The sequence below is a fragment of the Haemaphysalis longicornis genome, unplaced genomic scaffold (genome assembly GCF_048455015.1).
Source record: "Haemaphysalis longicornis isolate Haplotype H1 unplaced genomic scaffold, Haemaphysalis longicornis Haplotype H1 scaffold_7, whole genome shotgun sequence".
Lineage (NCBI taxonomy): Eukaryota > Metazoa > Arthropoda > Arachnida > Ixodida > Ixodidae > Haemaphysalis > Haemaphysalis longicornis.
This window is the reverse complement of record NW_027526422.1, coordinates 149474885-149495815: the sequence shown is the minus strand read 5'-3', so window position 1 is coordinate 149495815 and position 20931 is coordinate 149474885. Positions and strand designations below refer to the sequence as shown.

Genomic DNA, 20931 nt, shown 5'->3' with positions numbered 1-20931 from the left:
AATTTGCCAACAACCGCACGGTATGTCGATTGACGAAAAAAAACGAGAATAGTGTAGTGGATTGAAGGTGTCATGAATGCGTTTAAGCGGACGCATGGCCTTGGTTGCTTTGTATAAGCGCCGACGTTTCATGCAAAATGGCCATGTTCCGTCTTGCTTGTTCACAAGTACTACCGTCGCGGTCCGCGGAATTTTTTACGGTGAAACAACGCCGTCTTCGAGCATGTCGCCACCCTAACTCTGGATCACTTCCATCTCATTCAGAGAAACTGGGAAGGTGGTTGGTTATCTGGATATGCGTCTTCGTCGATAATAATGATTATGTGCTTTCCTTTGCGACACTGGTTCTGACAACTCCGGCGATTGGAACGAAGCAGCCACAAAAATTTTGTAGCAGCTGTAACAGCTCATGCTGCTGTAATGGTGGGAGCTTTGGCTCAGAGTCTGCCTCGACGGGTGCAGCCCAGTCCACGTTCACCTCTAGGGCTTTTACAAGATCAGTTAACAGAGGGTCGGCACGGAAATTGTCAATCTCTTCTAGATGAGCTATAGCCTTTCCTTTCGTGAAATGCTGTGACTGGTCTAAGAAGTTCGCGGCGAGAACGTAGGTACGTCGATTGTAAATTTGTGGCATTCCGCGCGCAAATACAGTTTTGTTTTCCAGGTGTAGTTGGACACTGCCTCGAGCAGAGCTCCGAGGTGGTCGGCGTGTCTGCCTGTACAGACAAGAAGACAATGGAATATGATGGTAGCTTCAAGTGATTCGCTACGGCTCCAAGTGGTACGGAAATAACCGAAGGACGGTCCTGAGGGCTAACAGGCTCCTGAAGCCCCGACCTGTTCCCTCTGAAGTTAATATTGCATCATATTCAGACAGAAAATCAGTTCTTAGGATCATATTCCTTGAGCAATTGGCCAGGATGGAACATTTTACTGGGCGTGCTCCATCGTTGATTTCGACATTGGCAGTTGGCTTCCCGATTGGCAACACACTATGTCCCCCGGTGCTGCGTATATTGGGGCAATCACACTTTGTCGTAACATTTCCAAACCGACGTGATAACTTCGCACTCAAAACAAAGTAGCCCGCCTTTGTGTCCACAAGCGCAGTCAGGTTGTGGCCGTCGATAACGATGGGAATGTTATTTGGTACGGCGTCGAAGTTATGACGCTTGTCGCCGTCAGAGTTCTTCTTGGCGGTTTCTGGGTTTTCGGCGTCGGCAACACTACTTTCAGGTGTTGCAGGGCTTAGTTTTCCCACTTGAGAAAAGGAAGATAAACTATCACAGCGCGCTTGTCGAATAGGTGAAGTGGGGCGGCATGGAGCCTGGGAGTGTGTTCCGCGAACTGCAGAAGGGCGCGTCGGGGTCTGCCGTCGAAGGCAGTCCTCTATTACTGAAGGCGGCTGGCAATACCTTGGACGTGAATCATTGAGGCAGAATCCACAAAAGGCGAGGCCTAGGTAAGAACACTGGCGATAGACGTGATCGGCTTCACCATAGCGGAAGCAGAGAAGGCGATAATCAGGCATCCTCCATACTTCCATTTTTCGGGATCCTCGTGGCAGAACCTCATCTAACAAGCCCCAAGCGAAACAGGCCCGGCATAACTTTAATCCCCAGGCTGCAACGCGGCCCTTCAAAAAGCTGAAATCTGATTGTATAAAGATGTAGGCAGGCCATGAGGTTATGGTCGATGGAATCATCTTCATTACAGCAACTACAAACAGAAGATTGCGTAAACGTGACTAATAAATACCTGTTTAACTTTCGAACACCATAGCGCATACTGTTTAAAATAACCTCCAAGTCACGGGAACGGCAACAATCTATATTCCATGGAAATTTTAGGCGATGAAAGTCTGCCAGCGATAATAAAACGGATTCCTCCTGGCCTTAAAGCTTCAGCATTCTAAGATACCTTGCCGCCGCAATTAACACGGTTGGCTGGATGACGTCTACGACTGGGCCACAGAGCGCTATCCGTGCCAGCGAGTCTAGCTGTAGCTTCGTTTAAAGAAATCCCCGCATGCCCAGGAACCCAAAGAAGGTAAGCCTCAGTCGGATGAGGTGGCACAAGAGATCTAAATGTCCGTTGGAACGGGAAATCTTTCAGAGAAGTTAGGGCAAGCAGACTGAAATAGAGTTGGTGATTAGAACCGGAGAAACAATCGATGCAATTAACGTCTGTAGTGCAAATACTATCTCCATAAATTCGGCATCAAATATGGAGCTGAAATCATCTAGACGAAGGGAAAATGTCCACTTAAGGAAGAGAGAATATATACCCATTCCTGACTTTTCTTCACACTGTGAGGCATCTGTTGCAACAATTCCATCAGGCTCAATTGAGGCCAAATGACCTTTGATCGATCATCGCTCAAAGTGATCTACTTCTCAATCAATTTACTCTCGATCTTAATGATCGAGTGGACGAGAAGGCAATATTTTGCATTTTTGTGGAAGATGTTGCGAAAGCTCGTCTCGAGGGGAATACTTCCATCAATAAAAAGAGTGATCCTATTGGTCAATTCCCGCAGTGGAAAAATACAGCTCTTTACTAAGGTACATTGCGGGCGATAGAGCACCAACGTCTTTTGTCGCCCGTCAAACGATGATAATCAAAGGTCATACTTTGATAAAGAAGATGATGATGATAAAGACGGTTATAAACACTCAGCCCCGATGCAATGTCTGCAGTTGACAGCGGCGGCTGGCGTTGCGGTGACCGACGGTTGCCTTCGTAGTATTCTGCAGTAGATCCTTGCTGCAGTATGGCTAAGAGCAGGTTTACATACACACTAAGAAGTCACGATCAAGAATATTCAAGGTATTTACCCTTGTATTCGATGCAGTATTCAATATTGCATACGTACGGCTTTGCACAGAAAAAAAGAACATCGTAAAGTAATACTTAGCTGTGTACAGTCGGTAAAACGCTTGTCTATAACAGCGATTTCAACTTCAACCAGCCACATCCGAAAACTGCCGAAACGTACTCGTTCCAAACATGTCGGAGGCAAAAGGGAAGGGCTAAGACTTCAGAATTCCGCAGTAGTTTTATTCAAATCCCGCACTGGCGGAGCAGGATAAGGGTGAGAGTACGAAAGCTGTGTTATAGACAAGCCTTTTACAGGCTGTACAATATTCTCCCACACAAATGAGATTCAAATAAATGTTTCCTCTTGGACCGTGCAAATTTCATTTCCGATCAGTATTGACTATTTGTGTAGTGCTTCAAATACGCGGGTCACGTTTATTTAATTAATCAGTTGCCAACAAAAATACGTACCGAAAGGAGCTTCATAGAGCAAAAACCGACCAGGGACGACCATAAGCGGGACTTTTAAATTCAATTCTCCAAGTAAAAAAAACCACAATATTAGAAAATAAACTGGCGAAAACACAGAGTGAACTCCACTGGCAAAGATTCTTCAGTAGATTGTACATTCAAATGTGCCAAATCAAAACATTTGTCCAAAGAATCTACATAATTTTGTTTTATAGCGAAGTGAGAGAGAAACGAAAACGAAGCTTTAAAAAAATTAAACGTGAAAAGACTCGTTTTTTTCTACGACGCCATCGGAACGCGTTTCCACCAGTTCGAACTAGAAACTAATAGGGGTTTGGAACCGAACCCGGAAACGACCCGAAAGTTTTGAAACCGAAACCGAACCGGAAGAGAGAAAAATTGCGGTTCGACACCCTGCTGTTACGCAGTGCCGTCTTTAAAGGAGCCATGAAGACAAAATACAAGTTTGTTTTATTCTAAAGTTTTAATGTTTTATAGTATCCCCAGCGCTGGTCCGGAGGCAGACAATCTTTTATTCCCTGAGAAAGTAATCAATTTACGTTAACATTTTTATTTTCCCGCGAAATCCTGTGTTTTCGTGTTCTGCAATGACATCACAAGAACCGACTGCTCTGCAGCCGATTGGACGGCCTTGTTTACCGTTAGTGAGCCTAGATAGCGCCATCACACCATGGCAAGCCGTTTTCTGCCTCTGGTTTGTTTTTGACCGTATTTTAACGTGGCTTGCTTTTGTTCAAGAAGAAAATAATTGTTTCGGAAAACAGAGCGCTCGCTCTACAAATATGGTCACGTAATACACCGTTGCTTGCGTCAATCGGCAAGTGTCGCCTGAAGCTATTCCAAAGCCCCGCAGTCCTGTGCAGCTAAACCAAGGATAGTGCGCTCGGTACCAACAGCAGTACGCATCGCTACTTCTGTGTTTACACGTGCTTTCGTAACTTCCACTGTTTGTCCGACTATGCTTACGGCTTTGAAAAGAAGGTGCCCTAAATGTAAGCGCAAATAGCTTGTTCGGAAAGCTTAAAAGCTCTGCCTGATTTGCGTTCGCTTTTGCCGGCTTCCGTCAATTGCAGAGCTGGCTGATATTACATCATAGGTTTTGTTGCGGGGAAATGAGCGAGTGCGTCCAATGGCCATTCCCTTTTTTCCTAGTTATATAGCTTAGTTGAACGAAGCTTACGTTAAAAGTTGTGTCAGTATGATTCTAACGAGGCAATCTTTTGAATCAACCAAACTTGTCCTTGAGCACTACGAGAGCTACCGAAGGCAGGATTTCGGAAAAAGCGAAGAACTCTCTTGACACCGCTAGGATGTGTCGACAGATCCCTAGGCATAGCGGTGCAGCGATTCATCACGAATGGGGCCGCGACTTTTCTTCTTTGCTTTACTGTGCTCTGTGTCGCCCAAGCCCTAGAATGTTTGCGGCTGTTTTTTTTTGTTGACTCAGCGCCGCAAGAAATTTTACAGAACACTCTCCGTGCATAAAAAAGAACGTGCTCAAAATGGACAGTTTTAGTTGAGCGTACGCAGAGAGTTGCGCGCGCACGTAGCGGAAGCGCTGCGTGCGCAGCGTAGTTCACGCGAAGACCAGCTTTAGTTGAGCGCACGCAGAAGTCGATGCATGGATAAACCAGTAGCGTGAAAAAGTGCGCTTTGTGCGTCACGCAGCGCCACTAAACGGCATATTGGCGAACTATAAATGCCGTTCCCTGCCAGCGCCAGGCCTATCCCTAGCCAGCAGAAGCCGTAAGCCAGTTTGGGGCGAGTCACTTTCGTTTCGCGGGCTTTTCCGCGAATCGTCACTTTCGTGGGCTTTCCCTGTTAGCGCTTTCGCTTTCTGATCTCCTTGAACGCGATGCCTTCCAGCATTCTTTGCGACCGATTCACGGCGTGGAACATGACTTGGTCCGAAATAAAAGATTATATGCTGACCAGCGAAGAGAAGCGACTGCTGAAAGTGGACCTCACGCTCGAAGATATCGATTACGAACTGAGGCGCAGTCGCGAGTCAGAAGTGCTGAAGTACCGGTCTTGGTCTGGACTGCTAGACATCAACCGGATCGAGCGCAGTCTTTTTGAACAGCAGTTCAAGTTTCAAAAGGACGACGTAGATGGGCTTGTTGAAGCACTTCTGATACCCGAAGTGGTGGTGAGTGCACAGAAAAAGGCCGTGCCGGGCCGCGACGCTCTGTGCTTAGCACTTCGCCGCCTTGCCTACCCCAATAGGTGGTGTGATTTGCAGAACATTTTCGGGTTGCACTACTCCGTCATGTCTAGCGTGACGTCAAATGTGCTGAAGCACATAGTTGGCACATTCGGCCACCTCCTGAAGGACTGCAACAGCCACACCTGGCTGTCGCCAAGCGCTCTCGCATACGTAAGTACGCTTTGCTATTTTACTTGCATACTCTTGCTTTCACAACGCTGCAATTTCACTTTATATTCCCCTCTTTCTCTCGCGCACACACGTACAAGGGCTGTGCTATCATGGCCTTGCAGCACCTAGTCAATAAGCGACTGTCCATTTAAAGGAGGAGGAATAAACGTTTAATCGAGCAGTTGTTGGGTTAATTGCCAGGTGGGGAACCTCTTAGTCCAGGAAGCCCAGGGTCTTGGCGGCCTGTCTCACCCGTTCTACCATATGTTGTTGGTGATCCGAATGGGAGCTGGTCAACCGACCCTCCCACTGCTCAAATAGCAATTTAAAGAAATGCATTTTCAGCGTATACAAACAAGGCCACCTAAAACCCGAAGTGCGCAAGCATCTTCATTAAGTGTAAACTACGAAATCGGTAAAAAAAGGCAACAAAGCCATCAAGTGCCTTATTTTGTTTTGCATTTACATCATCAGAACCATCAGAACATCAGAACCAAACCGTAGAACCATACACTAATACTGTTATACAAACAACTGCTTAACCTGATTCGAGTGCATCAGCTATGAAAAAGCAAAGTGACAAAGCATATTTTGTTTTCTGTTGCAGGCTGTGCAACGCAAAGGTGCACCCCTAACCAACTGTTGGGCCTTCATCGATGGCACCGTCCGCCCCATCTGTCGGCCAAAGAGGAACCAGAAGGCGCACTTTTCAGGCCACAAACGGGCACATTGCCTGAAGTACCAGTCGCTGATGTGCCCAAATGGCATTATATGCCAGTTGTATGGCCCGTACCCGGGAAGGCGGCACGATGCAGGCAAGTTGGGTGGACTATGTTGCATTCTCATATAAATTAGCACAGCCGTTCGATTGCACACACGAGGTGCGGCTTGCGACGTTGCCCAAAACCAGCGTCACAAACCGAGTTTTTCGTGAAACTGCCACGGAGCCACTGCTACGGGACAAGCGCGCATGAAAGGAGCCGCGCGATTACATTTTGTTGGCGCGCGCGCCTTAGTGTATTGGATTTCCAGAAAAAAAATCATACTACCTCAACGCTACCTGCAAGGACATCAACATACAGAGGAGGTCGGTATTGGGCTGCTAATGGACCCCCATGAGTCCGAACAGCCCACTTTTGCCGCTGGTTTCGAGCCACACGACCACCGTTCAAGATCACTAGCAAGCTCTTTATGGCTTGCTTGATTACCTACTTCGCTTGATGGGCTTGTTTTCTGGTGAAAGGCTTGTTTTCTGGTAAAATAGCATTCCTACAAACCCGTGGAAAGCGACTTATAGGTTACAACAAATAATTTTCTGATAAGGTTTTTAGTTCCAGCGTTGTAGAAAAATGAGGTCGAAGTCTACAACGGATCGCACATTTAACCGCATTATAGACATGTTTGCATCCCTATATAAACATGATGCTGTGAAGAAAAATTTATTGGGCGTGAATTGAGTAATCACCACGTTAACACAAAAAAGAAATAGATCATGGAAGGTTGAGTCAAGTTCACTTCTTTATTTACAATATGTGCAGCCATGGAAAGCGCCTCGTTGCCTCAAAATCACCACCTTCCGTGATAGAGGCTTGTAGGCAAGTTTCATCCGCTCTTCAGTTGCATTCAGGTCTCCGGCTCTGTTTGCCAGCAGTGGCTGCAACAATTTTTTCAGAAACACTCTGCAGAGTTCCTCGGTGTAGCCTTGATCATCCCTGTCACATGTCGGTTCCTGTCATTTTGCAAGATGGGGTAGACGTGTTGATACTAAGCGTTGGCAAAGCTTGCCAATTCGCCTGACCTCTGGACACTTCATAACTTTTCTAACAAAGTTGCAGGTGAGCTTGCAGAGACCAGTTACCTGCATTGTCAGGTATCAGCGTTCTGTTGTCAAGGCTTTTGACTATCCTGTATACCGCTTCAGTCGGTTTTGTAGGCTGCATTAAGGCTTTGCAACTGAGTCGGGAAAACCGTTGGAACAGCGGTTTGAAGCAAAATATTGAGCTTTGCGGACATCTAATAGTCACCATTGATGAAATGAAGTGTCATTTGGCTCCCACATGCTTGCTTTTCCAGTTATCCCTTCTCCACAAATGTTCTTTAGCATTGCTTTATGGCGCTGTTCGTCGCACGGAAACTCGTGGTACCGCATTGGTGGGCCTTTTCTTCCTTTTGTAGCGTGCAACAGTTGCGCAGCGTAGTGCGGTGTGCTACACAAGAAGGGCCTCGACACGTTTATACCATTTATACTGCCAAGTGTGCGGTCGCACGGTCTGCAAGCGAGGCGCAGAATTTCTCCGACAAAAACGAAAAACTTGTCCCGTACTGATTCGCGGTGCCTTTTCAAAGGGAGAGCCGGGGGACTTGTCCCGTAGCAGTGCCCCCCGATAGAGCGGTGGCAACTGTCAACTTTCGCTTCACGGCTCCACCTTTTGTTTGACCCGCGATGTAGCAGGCTGCACCTCTATGTCCTCTAGAGAAGAAGCACCACAGGAGGCTTTTGACAAGCGAGAACGGCCATTAACTGTACACTCAGACCTTCTTGGCTCTCGTCTGAAAATAAAACGTATTAGCAATCCACCGGAGCGGCCACTATCTACCTTACACTTTATTTATTAACATACCTTCATTATCCCAAAATCATTGTGTGGGCTTAATAAACACATGTCACAAGAATGGCATAACAATTGGAAAAAAGAAAAAAATAGTGTTTGGCATGATTGCACCAGCATGCACATATTGCAGCTAAAACAGATTACAACGGTACAACCAAAGAAATCGGTTCAAATCATGTTTATGCCCGAATGCAGTGGAAACTGTATTTCAGAACTGGCATAGCAGCACTGTCGGGCATAGCGTTTCACTCTTTATTAGTTTTAAGAAAAAATTGCGCTTCGAAGACCGAATATTCACTAAATTTCCTGCTGCTGTCTCTGTCTGTGTGTATACTTAGGAAGCGGGGTGAAGCTACAGATATCAAACTGCTGCTACATCTTCATGTTCAATCTGTTTTAAAAAGGAACCCGTAGAGAAGGTGCGCTGGATTTTTATATTGTTCCATTAGACAGACAGTTTTATACTTGCATCACTATTGGCATATTTAGGCCAATTAGTAAAAAATGCAGAACACTATTTAAAATTGCCTCCAAGTTATTCATGAGCATTTTAGCGTTTCAGCCCAAGAAAAATATTCAGGTATGCTGGTTCTTCAGAGGGTTGGAGTGTTCGCACCTAACAAGTGCACACTTATCTCAATAGAGCGCCCCTAAATAATTCGCTCCCGGAGATCCTTTTAGCTACGATTCGTAGTTTTGTAAATTTTGTGAAGCAAGCATATTGACCCTTAGTGTTCCTTATTCTTGTCCGATACCCCAGGCATGCATGCGCCACGAAAAATTGAACGATAACTTTTTTTCCTATGCTGGCAATGGTTGGAAATAGCATAGTCCAAAATCCTTTTGGTCACAGTACGCTTTTAGTATAATTATCATCTGACTAAAGTGCGACTTGGAAGATACCATCAGCTCAGTGTTTTGGCCTTGCATGCATGCACTTTTTCCGTAAACTGTGTAGGGCCATCTGAAAAAACAGGCATAAAACAGGGCAAATGCCATCAAATCACATTTTTCATTCATTTGCTCATTACTGCATCTATGCTTTCTATCATTTACCCTGGTGGCTGTCTTTTTGCACAGGAATCCTGAAGGACAGTGGCCTGTACTTTAAGCTGGAGCAGCTTGTGAAGGATGATTACTATGTCATCTACGGCGATCCGGCGTATCCCCTCCAGCCACTCATCATCGGTGGGTTCAGCCTGACTGCAGTTCAGGAAGCTTTCAACAAGGGCATGAGCTCTGTCCGGCAAGCTGTCGAATGGGGGTTTGGAAAAGTTGTAAACGAGTTTGCCTTTCTTGACTTCAAGAAAAACCAAAAGCTCCTTCGGCAGCAGGTGGGTGAGATGTACAAGGCTGCTGTGATCCTAAATAACTGTCACACATGCATGTACGGAAGTCAAGTGTCAATGTACTTTGACTTAGAGCCACCTCACCTGCAAACCTATCTGACGCTACGTGCCACTTAATTGCGGAATCGCCACCATTTGTTTTCCCTATAATGCCCAATTGAAATTTTTTTACGTTGTACTGTATGGCGGCAGCATATGTTTTTTGTTCAGTAAATCAGGCTACCTGACACCCGACTACATCATGTTTAGTGGAGGAGTACACGAACAATTAATTGTAACCTTTTTCTAATGCTGTATTGTGTGGCAGTAGCAGATTTATTTTGTTCAGTACCTGAGGCTGCGTGACACGTGGCGCTGTCATGTATAGTGGAGGAGATTGCAGACAACCAATTGTAACTATTTTTTTAATGCTGCACTGTGTGGCAACAGCATGTATATTTTGTTCAGTACCTCATTGATTGATTATGAGGTTTAATGCACTGACACTACACAGGCGATGAGGTGCCCTATAGTGGAGGGCTTCAGAATAATATTGACCACTGGAACAGGCACCGAAGTCTCAAATACATGGGCGTGCTGTTTTTTGAATCCATAATTTTGTTCAGCATGTCAGACTGCATGACACCTGACTGTGTTGTGCATTGTCGATCGCTTATTTGAATAGAGGCTGATATATATTCTGTTATTGTTTTAGGCTGAATGTCAGAGCCTTGCCAACCACGTAATAATAGCAGAGCATATGCTGCTGTTTTGAACACTTGATGCTTGTTTTGAAGTTCATTGTGCTATCTGTGCAGTACACTATCATGGTGTAAGTTCTTGTTGAAAGCTTGACAATTTTTTTAACTGGCACTAGTACTGCTTGTCCATTCATTTTGTTTCAAAACAAATGGTTGAAGTGGGATATAGTGTTAGCAGTTCCTGCCCTGGACTGCACTTTGAGGAGGTGGTCCAATTTTGTAACCCCGTAAAAAATTTTTCGCAAAGTTGTTTACCGTGCCTGCTCCTTTTTGCATTGTTTGGTTGTAATGCATAGCTTTATACTTTCATTATTTGTCTTGCAGGCAGTACTCAAGTGGGTTTCTTTTTCTGAGCGGAACTATGTATGTATAAGTATTTATATTGTCACGACGCAACAATTGATGAAGGCCAGTAGGAGAGAGAAAAGAGGGTGTATTTCGGGAAACTTGTGCCTGATGCCTGGCAGCGGTCACACCAAGAACACGCGCTCACGAAGGGGCACGTTCTCCTCTTTTTCGAGGCTTAGGCAGTGATGATCATACTTGTGATTTCCATGATGAGGATGAGGATGATGGATACACGCCAGAACGGCGCACACCGGCTCCGCACGATTGGCGTCTGCGCTGTATTGCTGGTTACACACGTAACAATACGTAGACAAATATTCATTTTTATACAGTTGAACCCCTTATAAGAGACACATACCGGGGAGCAGTTTCTGGCTCTTATACGAGATGTATCTTATAAGCAGGGAGCCATTATTTCACTTACTAATCAGGCCCTAGTTCAACGTGGGCACCGTATGACTAAAATAAGCTCAAAAGAACACTGCAGCATGTTGCAAAAGATTCATTTTAATTTATGCTTGGCCCCCAGAATTTATGAAACAGTTCTGAATCTTTGTTTGCTTCATGACTGTATTTACACTGTTTTTTAAAATCGATTCTACAAGCTTTTTTCCTTTCACATAGGACGAGGCGCGGACGCCTCGTCCTATGTTTGTTTTTTCACAGCACCTGTTTTCTGTGTGATTTTGTGTTGTAATATTATTCTTTCGCACACCTCATTTCTCATACTCTCCTTTTGGCTGCTTCATAATTTTTACTTTTTTCTTCATTGGCGATAGCGATTGCTCTGTCACAGACAGGCCTACCATGATATACATCCTGTGAAATATTTGCTGACGTTGCAATGCTACTGACACAGTGTATAGGGAGCTGAGGAGCTCTATCAGGCCATCTGTGCCTTTAGTCCCAGTCTCCTCTTGCATAGCTGAGAATCAAAGGTTTATCATGTTATTGACAAATTTGCTTTGCTCAGATAGCACATTGGTATGTATATGCAGTGGTGGAAGTTGCATTTGTGTATAAAGATGTGATCCACAGAAGGGTATTTAATGTATTTCACTTATTTAATTCCCAGTAGCATGTTTTGAGAAATAGAAACGTCAACTTTCATTTTTATTGTTTCAGGTTTATGTACATGGGAGTCGAAATAAAAATGAGGTCGAACTTCAAATGCATCAATGCTGCAGAAGTGAATAAACAATTCTGTGACAATTTCTCGTCACATTAAAAAGTTTTGGCCTCAACTACTTATTTTGAATGAGCTTCTCTATAATTTCTAGGAAGGTTTTTCTTTCTGCGGCCCTTTCTGACCGTTCAATTTCTCGTTCTTCAGCACGCAGCCGGCGTTCCTCTACACGCTCTATAGCACGCTCTTCTGCCATATGCTGTCTCACCTCCTCCATCTGTTTTCGCAATTCTTGTGCGACACGCAGTTCGCGTTCAGCCGCATCCTTCTCCAACTGGAGCCGTTTTTCTTCTAAAGCGATGCGGTTTGATTCTATGGCGGCTTCCTTCTCCTTCATTATAATTTCATGCCGCATCCTTTTTTCAAAAAACTCGTAGCGAGCCTCTTGATCGTTTCTCCTTCTTCCTGAAAGGAAACGCGTTACAAAATGACATAAAATGAGGCACAAAACGAAAAGTGGGTGCAAGCGAGATGCTGCAGTTAACAAGAGCAACAAAGAACACTGATGTAGAAATCTGAACCTGGAAGCAAATGGCTACTATGAGAACAAAATAAACAAATGTCGAGACTGGAACCTGAGCGTAAAATCAGATACATGACCATTGTTACAACAAAAGGTCCAATAGGAGCCCTTACCACGAACCACCTCGTTTTGTGTAGGTGTCGGACCCAAGCTAGCAGCAGGGTCGGGAAGCCGGCTTGCACTTCGTGTGCCTGCTTGGTGTACCTGCTCCGTTGTCATAGGCGCCTGGTTCACTGACAGTGCCTGGCTTGCTGGGTCTGCCTGGCTGGGGCTGTTCCAGGGGGTCAGGTCCTGTTGGTCGTCTGGGTGTTCATCCATGTGCTGAACCGTGAAGTCGTCTTCAGCATTGTTGCTGCTGGCGTCGTCGTGGTTCAGAATTCGGTTGAGCACCTCCGTCGCTGTCTCAGTGCCATCGGTGCCTGCAAACAAATCGTACAATGTAAGCACCTGCTGCATCGATTATTACCAAATGGAACTATAGGTGGCTCACAAACATGAATAGTATTCATCTCTCTCTCTCACAAGTGCACACACACACACAAACATAGAAATCTCACAAAATGAGTCAATGAACAAGGACGCAAGTGAGTCCGTTTGTGAGGAGAGAGATCATTTATGGAAAGCATTTATGGTGTTCTTGTAGGAGTGGGATCGCTTTAAGTAAGGCTCTTGAAGCATCTGCTCTTTGCTTTAAGTTTTAAGCAAACAGACACAAACAGACAGAGTTCTGTCAAAGATGTTCGCATTCATCACTTCAACTAAGCTGCATTAAAGAACCGCCAAAAATATATACCCAAGGCACCACCAAAAAAAAAAGATGTCATGATGTCACACTTCACTTTTGAGAAGCTCATCGTATTAAAGCCAGATACTCAGCTTCATTTTTGGTGAGGACGATAAACCGCACGCTGGTGCAAAGGTCACCCAGCCGTTGTAGGTTGCAAACCCTTACAATTTCACGGGTGAACACAAACTTACACTTTATCATGTTTAGCAAAAATGCAATATTCATGACCATTTGTAATCCTTCCATTTCCTGACAAGGTGTTTCCTAGGCACACTAACGGCTGGAATGTACACGTAAGGGGCAGCAGCTGTTTTATGCCACTGTGAATGGGAATACGTACTTGTAGGTTTGAAGTTTTACGTCCAAGGAGTGTTCCACTTAAGTTGACATACGTAAGGTTAGCACACATTTGTTTGGCGCAATTTTAACATAAGTTAGCTTTCCTGCACAACAGCGGTGTTGTGCAGAAAAGCCAGAAAAGCTCGAATAGCAGACGCTTTTTGCAAACCAATTGAAGTTTAGGTTATTAGCGTACCTCTAACGTTTACACTGTTAACGAGGCAAGAGCACGTAAGTAACTCGGTGACAGTGGTGTCTCAGCAAATCGCAAATGGGTACTCACCAGCGCAGGCGGGTGTCCGCATTGCGAGCCGAGTGCTGCGCGGCGAAGATGTCCCTCGACTGCGCCGCCGAGATGCGCACGGAGGCCGTCGTAGATGCAGCCTGCTGCTCCCGTGTGCGTACTGCCCGTACTGGTGGTGCAGTGCTCGTTCTACGAGGGGCACGAATTCGCACTCCGTGCTCCCGCGCCATGTCGAGCAGCTCGTGCACGAGGCTTTCCCGTTTCTCATAGTTTTCCTCGGTTCCCGACCTACGAAAAGATGTCATGTATTGGTAGCCCGACCTACGAAAAGATGTCATGTATTGGTACACCGGTAGTTTTAGGCACCTTTTCTTAGCGTAAGCTACAGTTATGCAGTCACCGCACTCACCTGCGTAGGAATTGGTCCAGTCGGCCGATGCGTACTGCCCGAGTAGCAGCTCCGTGCGGTCACGCACAGCACTGGCCGTGAACGGCTGCTGAAGTAGCTCTTGCATCTTGGATGCTATTTCCGTCCACTCCATGGGGTCTTTGAAAGGATTTAAATTTCGAACGTAAGCAATCATTTCCAAATCGATATGTATACTAAACCGAATCCGAGCTGTCCCGTTTGAGCCATTCCGTGTGGATGCCATGTTGGAATGTGAGGTGTTCAAGAGGTTGTGTCCCAGCTGTCGCGACTCGCGAGGGGGAGACCGGAGGAGAGAGGAGGGGCCTCGCGCACGACACGCAAAGCCCGCAAAACCCGCAACGCAAGTTTCCCAAACTTGCGGGCGCACGCAAAGCGCGCGGCTCTCGCCTACGTACTGCGCATGCGCTCTCGCGCCCCCGCAAGTTCCCTGCGTGCGCAGAGCTCCTGCGTGCGCTCAACTAAAACTGTCGAATAATTGCCTGTGTGCCTGTGCCTACAAGTTTATGATAATATGGAACCCGCACTGATTGTTTTCTTTCTTTCTTACAGTAAAGTATGACGTCGACAGAAGCAAGGCCCAAGATTTGTCGAGAAGGGCGTTATTTCTTGTCATAATCGGAGCTATCTTCCCGGGATGGGCAACCAAAGCTCCTCCTCGAAGGTTGCCATTAAACTACAATCGGTGGTGTGGTCAACCGCTAAGTATGCCCTGAACTTTTCATTCTGCGGTTTGATGGAAAGCATTCTTTTCCAAGTACCCCCACAGCCAGGAGCATGTAACACCACGAGCGTGCATTTCAACAAAAATGCTGATATCGCGGAAGTTCCACCTGTAATCGTTATGATTGCGTAGTGCAGTGAACTGGCCACAGAAAATTTTGAGAAACCGAAAAATAACAGACATATAAAGATTAACACGCTCTATTTCCACCATAATGCAGGTTCCGGTAAAGTTCGAAATGTAATAATTATTAGAGATAATTTGTCGAACAAAATTTTGAAAAATGAACAATAAGAAAAATATAAAAAAAGCCAAATACCCGGTAACCACGCAACGCCCTGTATTTCCATAATATAGCAGGTTTTGTGAAAGTCCAACCGGTAATAGTTATATTCGCGTAAATGTAGACAATTGGTGAACGAAATTTCGAAACACTAAAATAAGAAAAATATAAAAAATAACGGAAAATAACCAACTGTGTAACGGACTTCACTAGCACAATAAGGCAGACTTCGCAAAAGTTTCCCCTCTAATCGTTATAATAGCGTAAATTGGGAGAATTGGTAGAATAAAATATTGAAAACCTAAAGAAATAAAAAAAACCTGAAAAATCGCCGGAAATGGCGAACCGTGTAACGCCCTGCAATTCCACAATATTGCAGATTTTGCGAACGTTCCGCCTCTAACAGTTATAATAACGTAAATCGGTATAATTGGTCGGACACAATTTAGAAAGAACAAAAAATGCAGCAGTAAAGACGTCACACTCAAGACAAACGCGTAAAAACGCTTCGCATTGGTGGGCAGTTTACTGAATTTCCGCAGAATTGTTTTTCTGGCAACTGAACATGCAGTCGTGGCTAGCGTAATGCCACCTCATGTTTTGCTTGATTGTTTTGCTTGAATGTTTTGCTCATGTTTTGCTTGAACTTCAACGCGATCTCTGTCTACCCAAAACTGCGCGATTAAACAGTTTCAAAATTTCTGAAACCTCCGCCGGATAACGCTTTTTCGCACTTTGCCGGCCCATTTAGAGTGACATGAAACACGCATATGATGTACCTTCAGGGTTTGCGAGATGATATTTCAACTCCTGTAGTAGCTATATTTGAAAGACTGAATGCATGAATGCCTCACAATAGAGCTATATTTCCTCTTGTCAAGACTATGCAGTACGCAGCCATTTTTTTTGTTCGCGTAAATTTGTTCTTTACATGTTCCACTCTGTTCTTTTAACCTGCATGAATTTGTGTTCCTATTTTTATTGTTATTACTTTTAAGTGCATTTATACGGGTTAGAATATACGTACAAAAATTGTTTCCGACAACGACGTCTTTGTTCTGGTTAGCTAGCACTTGGCTAAACCGAAAAACTCAAAAGGGTTTCGCGTGGCACCACATTTGATACTTTTCTATGTATTAAAATGTGTCCAGAATCTCGTACGCGGTCATCATCACTGATTATCTGATAGCCCAAGATTCTCTTGTATGCAGTGAGACATTTGAATGCCTACAAAGTATCGATCCCCGTTTTTGTAGTACTAATGAGAAGTTTCCGACTGCTGAAGTGAATTAAAAGTATTTTATAGTTGGGCGGCGTTCTGCTGCCGCCGAAATAAAACTAGGGGTACGGTGTGAAGACAAGGTTGTGAATATATATCGACCAAAAATATTCCGTTTGCATGATTTCTATTTGCTTTTTTATAGCCTCAGCTCCGCCCGTGACTTACATCTTACGATTCTTCGATTTTCGAAATGTCTCATGAATCCCACTCGCTATATTTGCTACGCTGAACAACCCCTGTTTGAAGGGTGTCACATGCGTAACCTGTCGGCAAGAACAAGCAGTTGGTTCTAGCTAACTATGCGTTAAACATTTATATGACTGGGTGGTATTAAGATGTAGGAGATATTATAATATCCATAACTATCCGTACTATATATTGTAGTCCGTGTTTCAGAGCTGTAATAATGAAGACACCTACACAAGAACATCACGCAAATAAATTATTTTAACGAAGGTAACTTGACTATGAACATGGCGGCTTTATTCACTACAACGTAAAAATTTCAGTCTGTAATTGTCTGGTTCCTTTTCAAGCGAGGGTTGTGTTGGCTGCTTTGCACGGTCGGTGATTGCGTTGAAGAAAATCCAACTTTATTCATGCGATTTAATGATGACGACAACGACGACGATGATCATGGCCTAGCAGTGTTTGACACACATGGACTCGGGGCGGGGGGATGAAGAGTTCACTGCGCCAACTTTGTCGACATGCTCTTCGGGCGCAGTTCTCGCTCATGATTCGCAGCTTGCATCGGCACGCGCAAAAAGGGTCGCACTATATCACCCCAGTATGAGAGCTAATCAGCGTCATCGCTCGCATCACAACACATCACAGGTGCGGTCGCTAGCTGTCGTCGGGCAGTTCACCTTCTACCACAGCGTTGGTAGGTAGAAGGTGAACTTTGCGAAAGAGCGGGCAGCTATTGAAGAACGTTCCAGATAATCGCAGAAGAATGGTTTACAACAACGTATACGGAAACATTTGCAGTCTGTGGCGTCACCTTCAACTCGCTAGCAGCGGTGCGCGCCAGCTCCTGCATTCAACGCATATCATTTCGAACATATCTTCCGTGCGCTTTTCCCACGTGCATTCAAGGCCAGCGGAACATCCGGAGAACCCCTGTACACCAAGGACATCCCCTGGAAACGACTCAAGGCTCCGGAAAAACCTTAGGAAGCAAGAACAATCGGGTAAGCCTAACCCACCGCTTCACATTTTCAAAACCTCCAAACAAGACAACAACTGCCGTGAGGATGGTGTGTTAGGTTTTAATCGACTCACGAACATTTTCGGTGACATCGACGAGTCAATATCCGCCAACACAGGCGCAAGACGCAAATAAAACCCGTCTTACCATTCTCGGTCGACTGGACTGTAGGCGCAGCCGTAATGGACAATGTAAACAAACACATGGTTGCCGGAGGAGACCCGCGTGGGCTTCGAATTTAAACGAAAGTCTCCAGAAGGGGGAAACGAAACCGAGCGGAAAATTCTCCCAGCTATCGGAACAAAAAAAAACTAATAAAAGCCCACTCCCACGCTGCAAAATCGGTTTCGCCTTGGTGAGGCCGAATACGGAAGTGTAGCGCTCGCGAAGGAGACTTGCGGAGACGGAAAAGGAAGAAACGTGGGAAAGCAAGTAGGAGCTCCCAAGTAGTAAAAGGATGAAAAAAAAAAAAACAACGTAGAAAGAAACAATCAGCAGACCCAACAAAAAAGTGAAACCAAGCCAACTTCCACCAGTGGCAATGAAAGAGCCTCATCAGAACGAGACAGGAGGCAAAATGATGGCTCACAGTTAAGCGACACGGGCTCAAACGCTCCTTCAGAACTTTCGAACATGAGCAATTCATGCAAAAGAGTTTAACACTCAAGAAAGTGGTGAAGACCACCAACGAAGTCTCCACGAGCCAAAATCACCGGATGGAACTGATATAGCTGAAGATTTCCCCGCTCTACCCGCCAGAGACCACACTACATCGGACATTCCGATTTGTGATGACAGCAGTGACCTGATAACAAAAATAACCAGCTGTGATGAGCGTTTCATGAGCGCACTCATGGAAATCACGGCGTTTACTAAAAATATGAAAGTTCTGAAGAAAGGAGTCCACACACTCCTCAAAGAGTTCATCCAAATGAAGGAGGTCACATTAAAGCATCCCACGACGTGCAGCGATTTAGAGGAGATATCTCTGGCATGGCAAAGGCTATCAGCAAACACAACCGAGGAGGTCCCAGTTATGCAAGAACTGTTCAAGGAAGTGAAGTGAAAGAACCAACCAACGACAAAGACCCAGTACAAACAAGAACCAATCAGCCGCCACCTCGCTCTGCGCTAGTGGTGACGTCACCCACACTAAAAGGAGCAAAGATAGTTGAAATACTCCAAAAACACATTGACCCAGGAAAAATCAGACTAACAGAAGTCCCCCTTCGACAAGGAAGAGAAGGTATCGTAGTGACCTCGGCGTCAAAGGAAGGGCTGAAGAAACTGTCTAATGAAATTGCGAAAAATCCAGCAACCCACCAAATACACACAAGGGAACCCAAGACAAAATTTCCCCAGATTAAGGTAATGGGTATCCAAGACGACGTTTCAGTCGAAGACATTTCGGCAGTCTTACTAAACCAGAATCGACTATCCTGCGACCCCGACGACATCCAAGTTTTGAACCATTGGAAGGGAAAGAATGGCACAACAGTCATTCTGTCAACAAAACTGCCAACTTATCAGAGCATCGTTTTGAAAGAAAGACTCTACATCGGATGAACACCCTGCAGGTACTTCAACAACATTTTCCTCCCAAGACGCAAGCGTTGTGCGAGCTATGGCCACTCCGAAAAACACTGTGGCATCAACAGGAGACCACGATGCGCCAAATGTGGGGGAAACCACTACTACCAGAACTGCGCTAGTGTAGAACCTAATTGCTGCATCTGTGCGGAAGAGAGCCAAGGAACGGTTGAGAATGTCGACATAAGACACTCAATGATGGAGAACACATGCCCGACGTACACTCAGAGGCAGCGACAAGAACAAGAGCCGATTCTCTTCCGATTGAATTGAACCGACTGGTGTAGATCTGCTTGTGACAAAGCAAGCGGCAAGTAATTGAACATTTACTGATGTTCAGTGTTGCGTGAAGTGGACTGAGGTGGACGCTCTAGAATTGTGAGTTGCTAGGGATAGGTCAACGCAATTACACTCTCATCACTACAACACTCACAACACACACGTACATAACAGTATGGCGAAGCAATACTCGGACCAGCGAAAAATCTCGCCATTATCACCACGCCCCGGTCACCACTACACATCAAGTTAATTTGGCAAGGTGTGCCAAATGGCACGAGGCGTTAAGTTTCAACAATAACGAAAATAATCACATCTCAGCAATTCAGGGACCTTATCATGTTAAAGGAAATGTTATAGGTTTTCCCATGCAACATCAAGTCATAGCACACAGAAATAACCCGAAAGTCGCTCTAGTAAATCATTCTGCAGATGTAAAAATATTCCCGCACATAATCGAACAAAAAATTATTGCGGCGAAGGTAAACTGGTAAGAAAAGGAATTCGTTATAATTTATTGCTACGCGCCTCCAAGAGACAATTTTGAAAACACGTTAAACCGATTAGAACTCTTCTTTCAAGATTTTTCCACAGACCACGTAGTACTACTGTCTGATTTCAATGCGAAACACAGAGTATAGGGAGGAGATACAACCGATCCAAGGGGTGACGACTTACTTGAACTTTCCCTTAGACACGACCTTTCTGCTATAAATAGCCCTACCTCGCCTCCGACATTCAAAAACAGTATAGGTAGGAGTTGGATCGACGTAACCATTTTAGGGCAAGTGTTATTACCAGAAATTATTTCCTGGGAAGTACTTGAAGATTACAACAGGAGCGACCACAAATTTATTAGTCTACTTTTATACGATATAGTTAACAAACCCAAGTACAGTCTCACCTTGAAAGGTGAGAAACGTGTTCTACAAGATTCAAAAAAGGACACCTGGTTCGAAACCCCAACAAACGAGATTAAAAGAACAGAAGAAATCGAAAATGTTGTAAACACAGTGTATGATAAAATAGAAAAGTTAGTAAGTAAACAGCAAAAACGTTAAACCATCTCAAAAGCAACCAAAACCGAGGTGGACAGTTGAACTTGAAATCGAGAGAAAGCGAGTGAGAGCACTAAGAAGGAGGTAGCAAAAATCACGAGGAGAAATCAGGGAACAATTTAAGCGCGAGTACTATAATGAGCACAAAGCTTACAATAAGAACTTAGGCACAGCAAAAAGAAAAAGTTGGGAACAACTCTGTTCACAAGTTCATAAAAATTCATTCGCATTACCGAATAAATTATCCAGAGGAACAGTAAA

The 20931-nt window shown here is 44.9% G+C and overlaps 1 protein-coding gene across 1 annotated transcript; it reads left to right on the top strand.

Moving 5' to 3' along the window:
- The first annotated feature begins 5209 nt into the window (after positions 1-5209).
- LOC144146599 (uncharacterized) lies at positions 5210-12219 on the top strand. The gene is made up of 4 exons (XM_077678537.1): positions 5210-5689; positions 6297-6504; positions 9382-9635; positions 12172-12219. The coding sequence occupies exons 1-4, from the start codon at positions 5210-5212 to the stop codon at positions 12217-12219; spliced, it is 990 nt and encodes a 329-aa protein (XP_077534663.1).
- The last annotated feature ends 8712 nt before the right edge of the window (positions 12220-20931 follow it).

Bases quoted from the DNA above. Each gene is read 5' to 3' on its own strand.
- LOC144146599 (XM_077678537.1), top strand. From the start codon at position 5,210: ATGACTTGGTCCGAAATAAAAGATTATATGCTGACCAGCGAAGAGAAG. The intron at 5,690-6,296 runs GTAAGTACGCTT...TTTCTGTTGCAG, and splicing joins CGCCAAGCGCTCTCGCATAC to GCTGTGCAACGCAAAGGTGC. The intron at 9,636-12,171 runs GTGGGTGAGATG...TGCGACACGCAG, and splicing joins AAAAGCTCCTTCGGCAGCAG to TTCGCGTTCAGCCGCATCCT.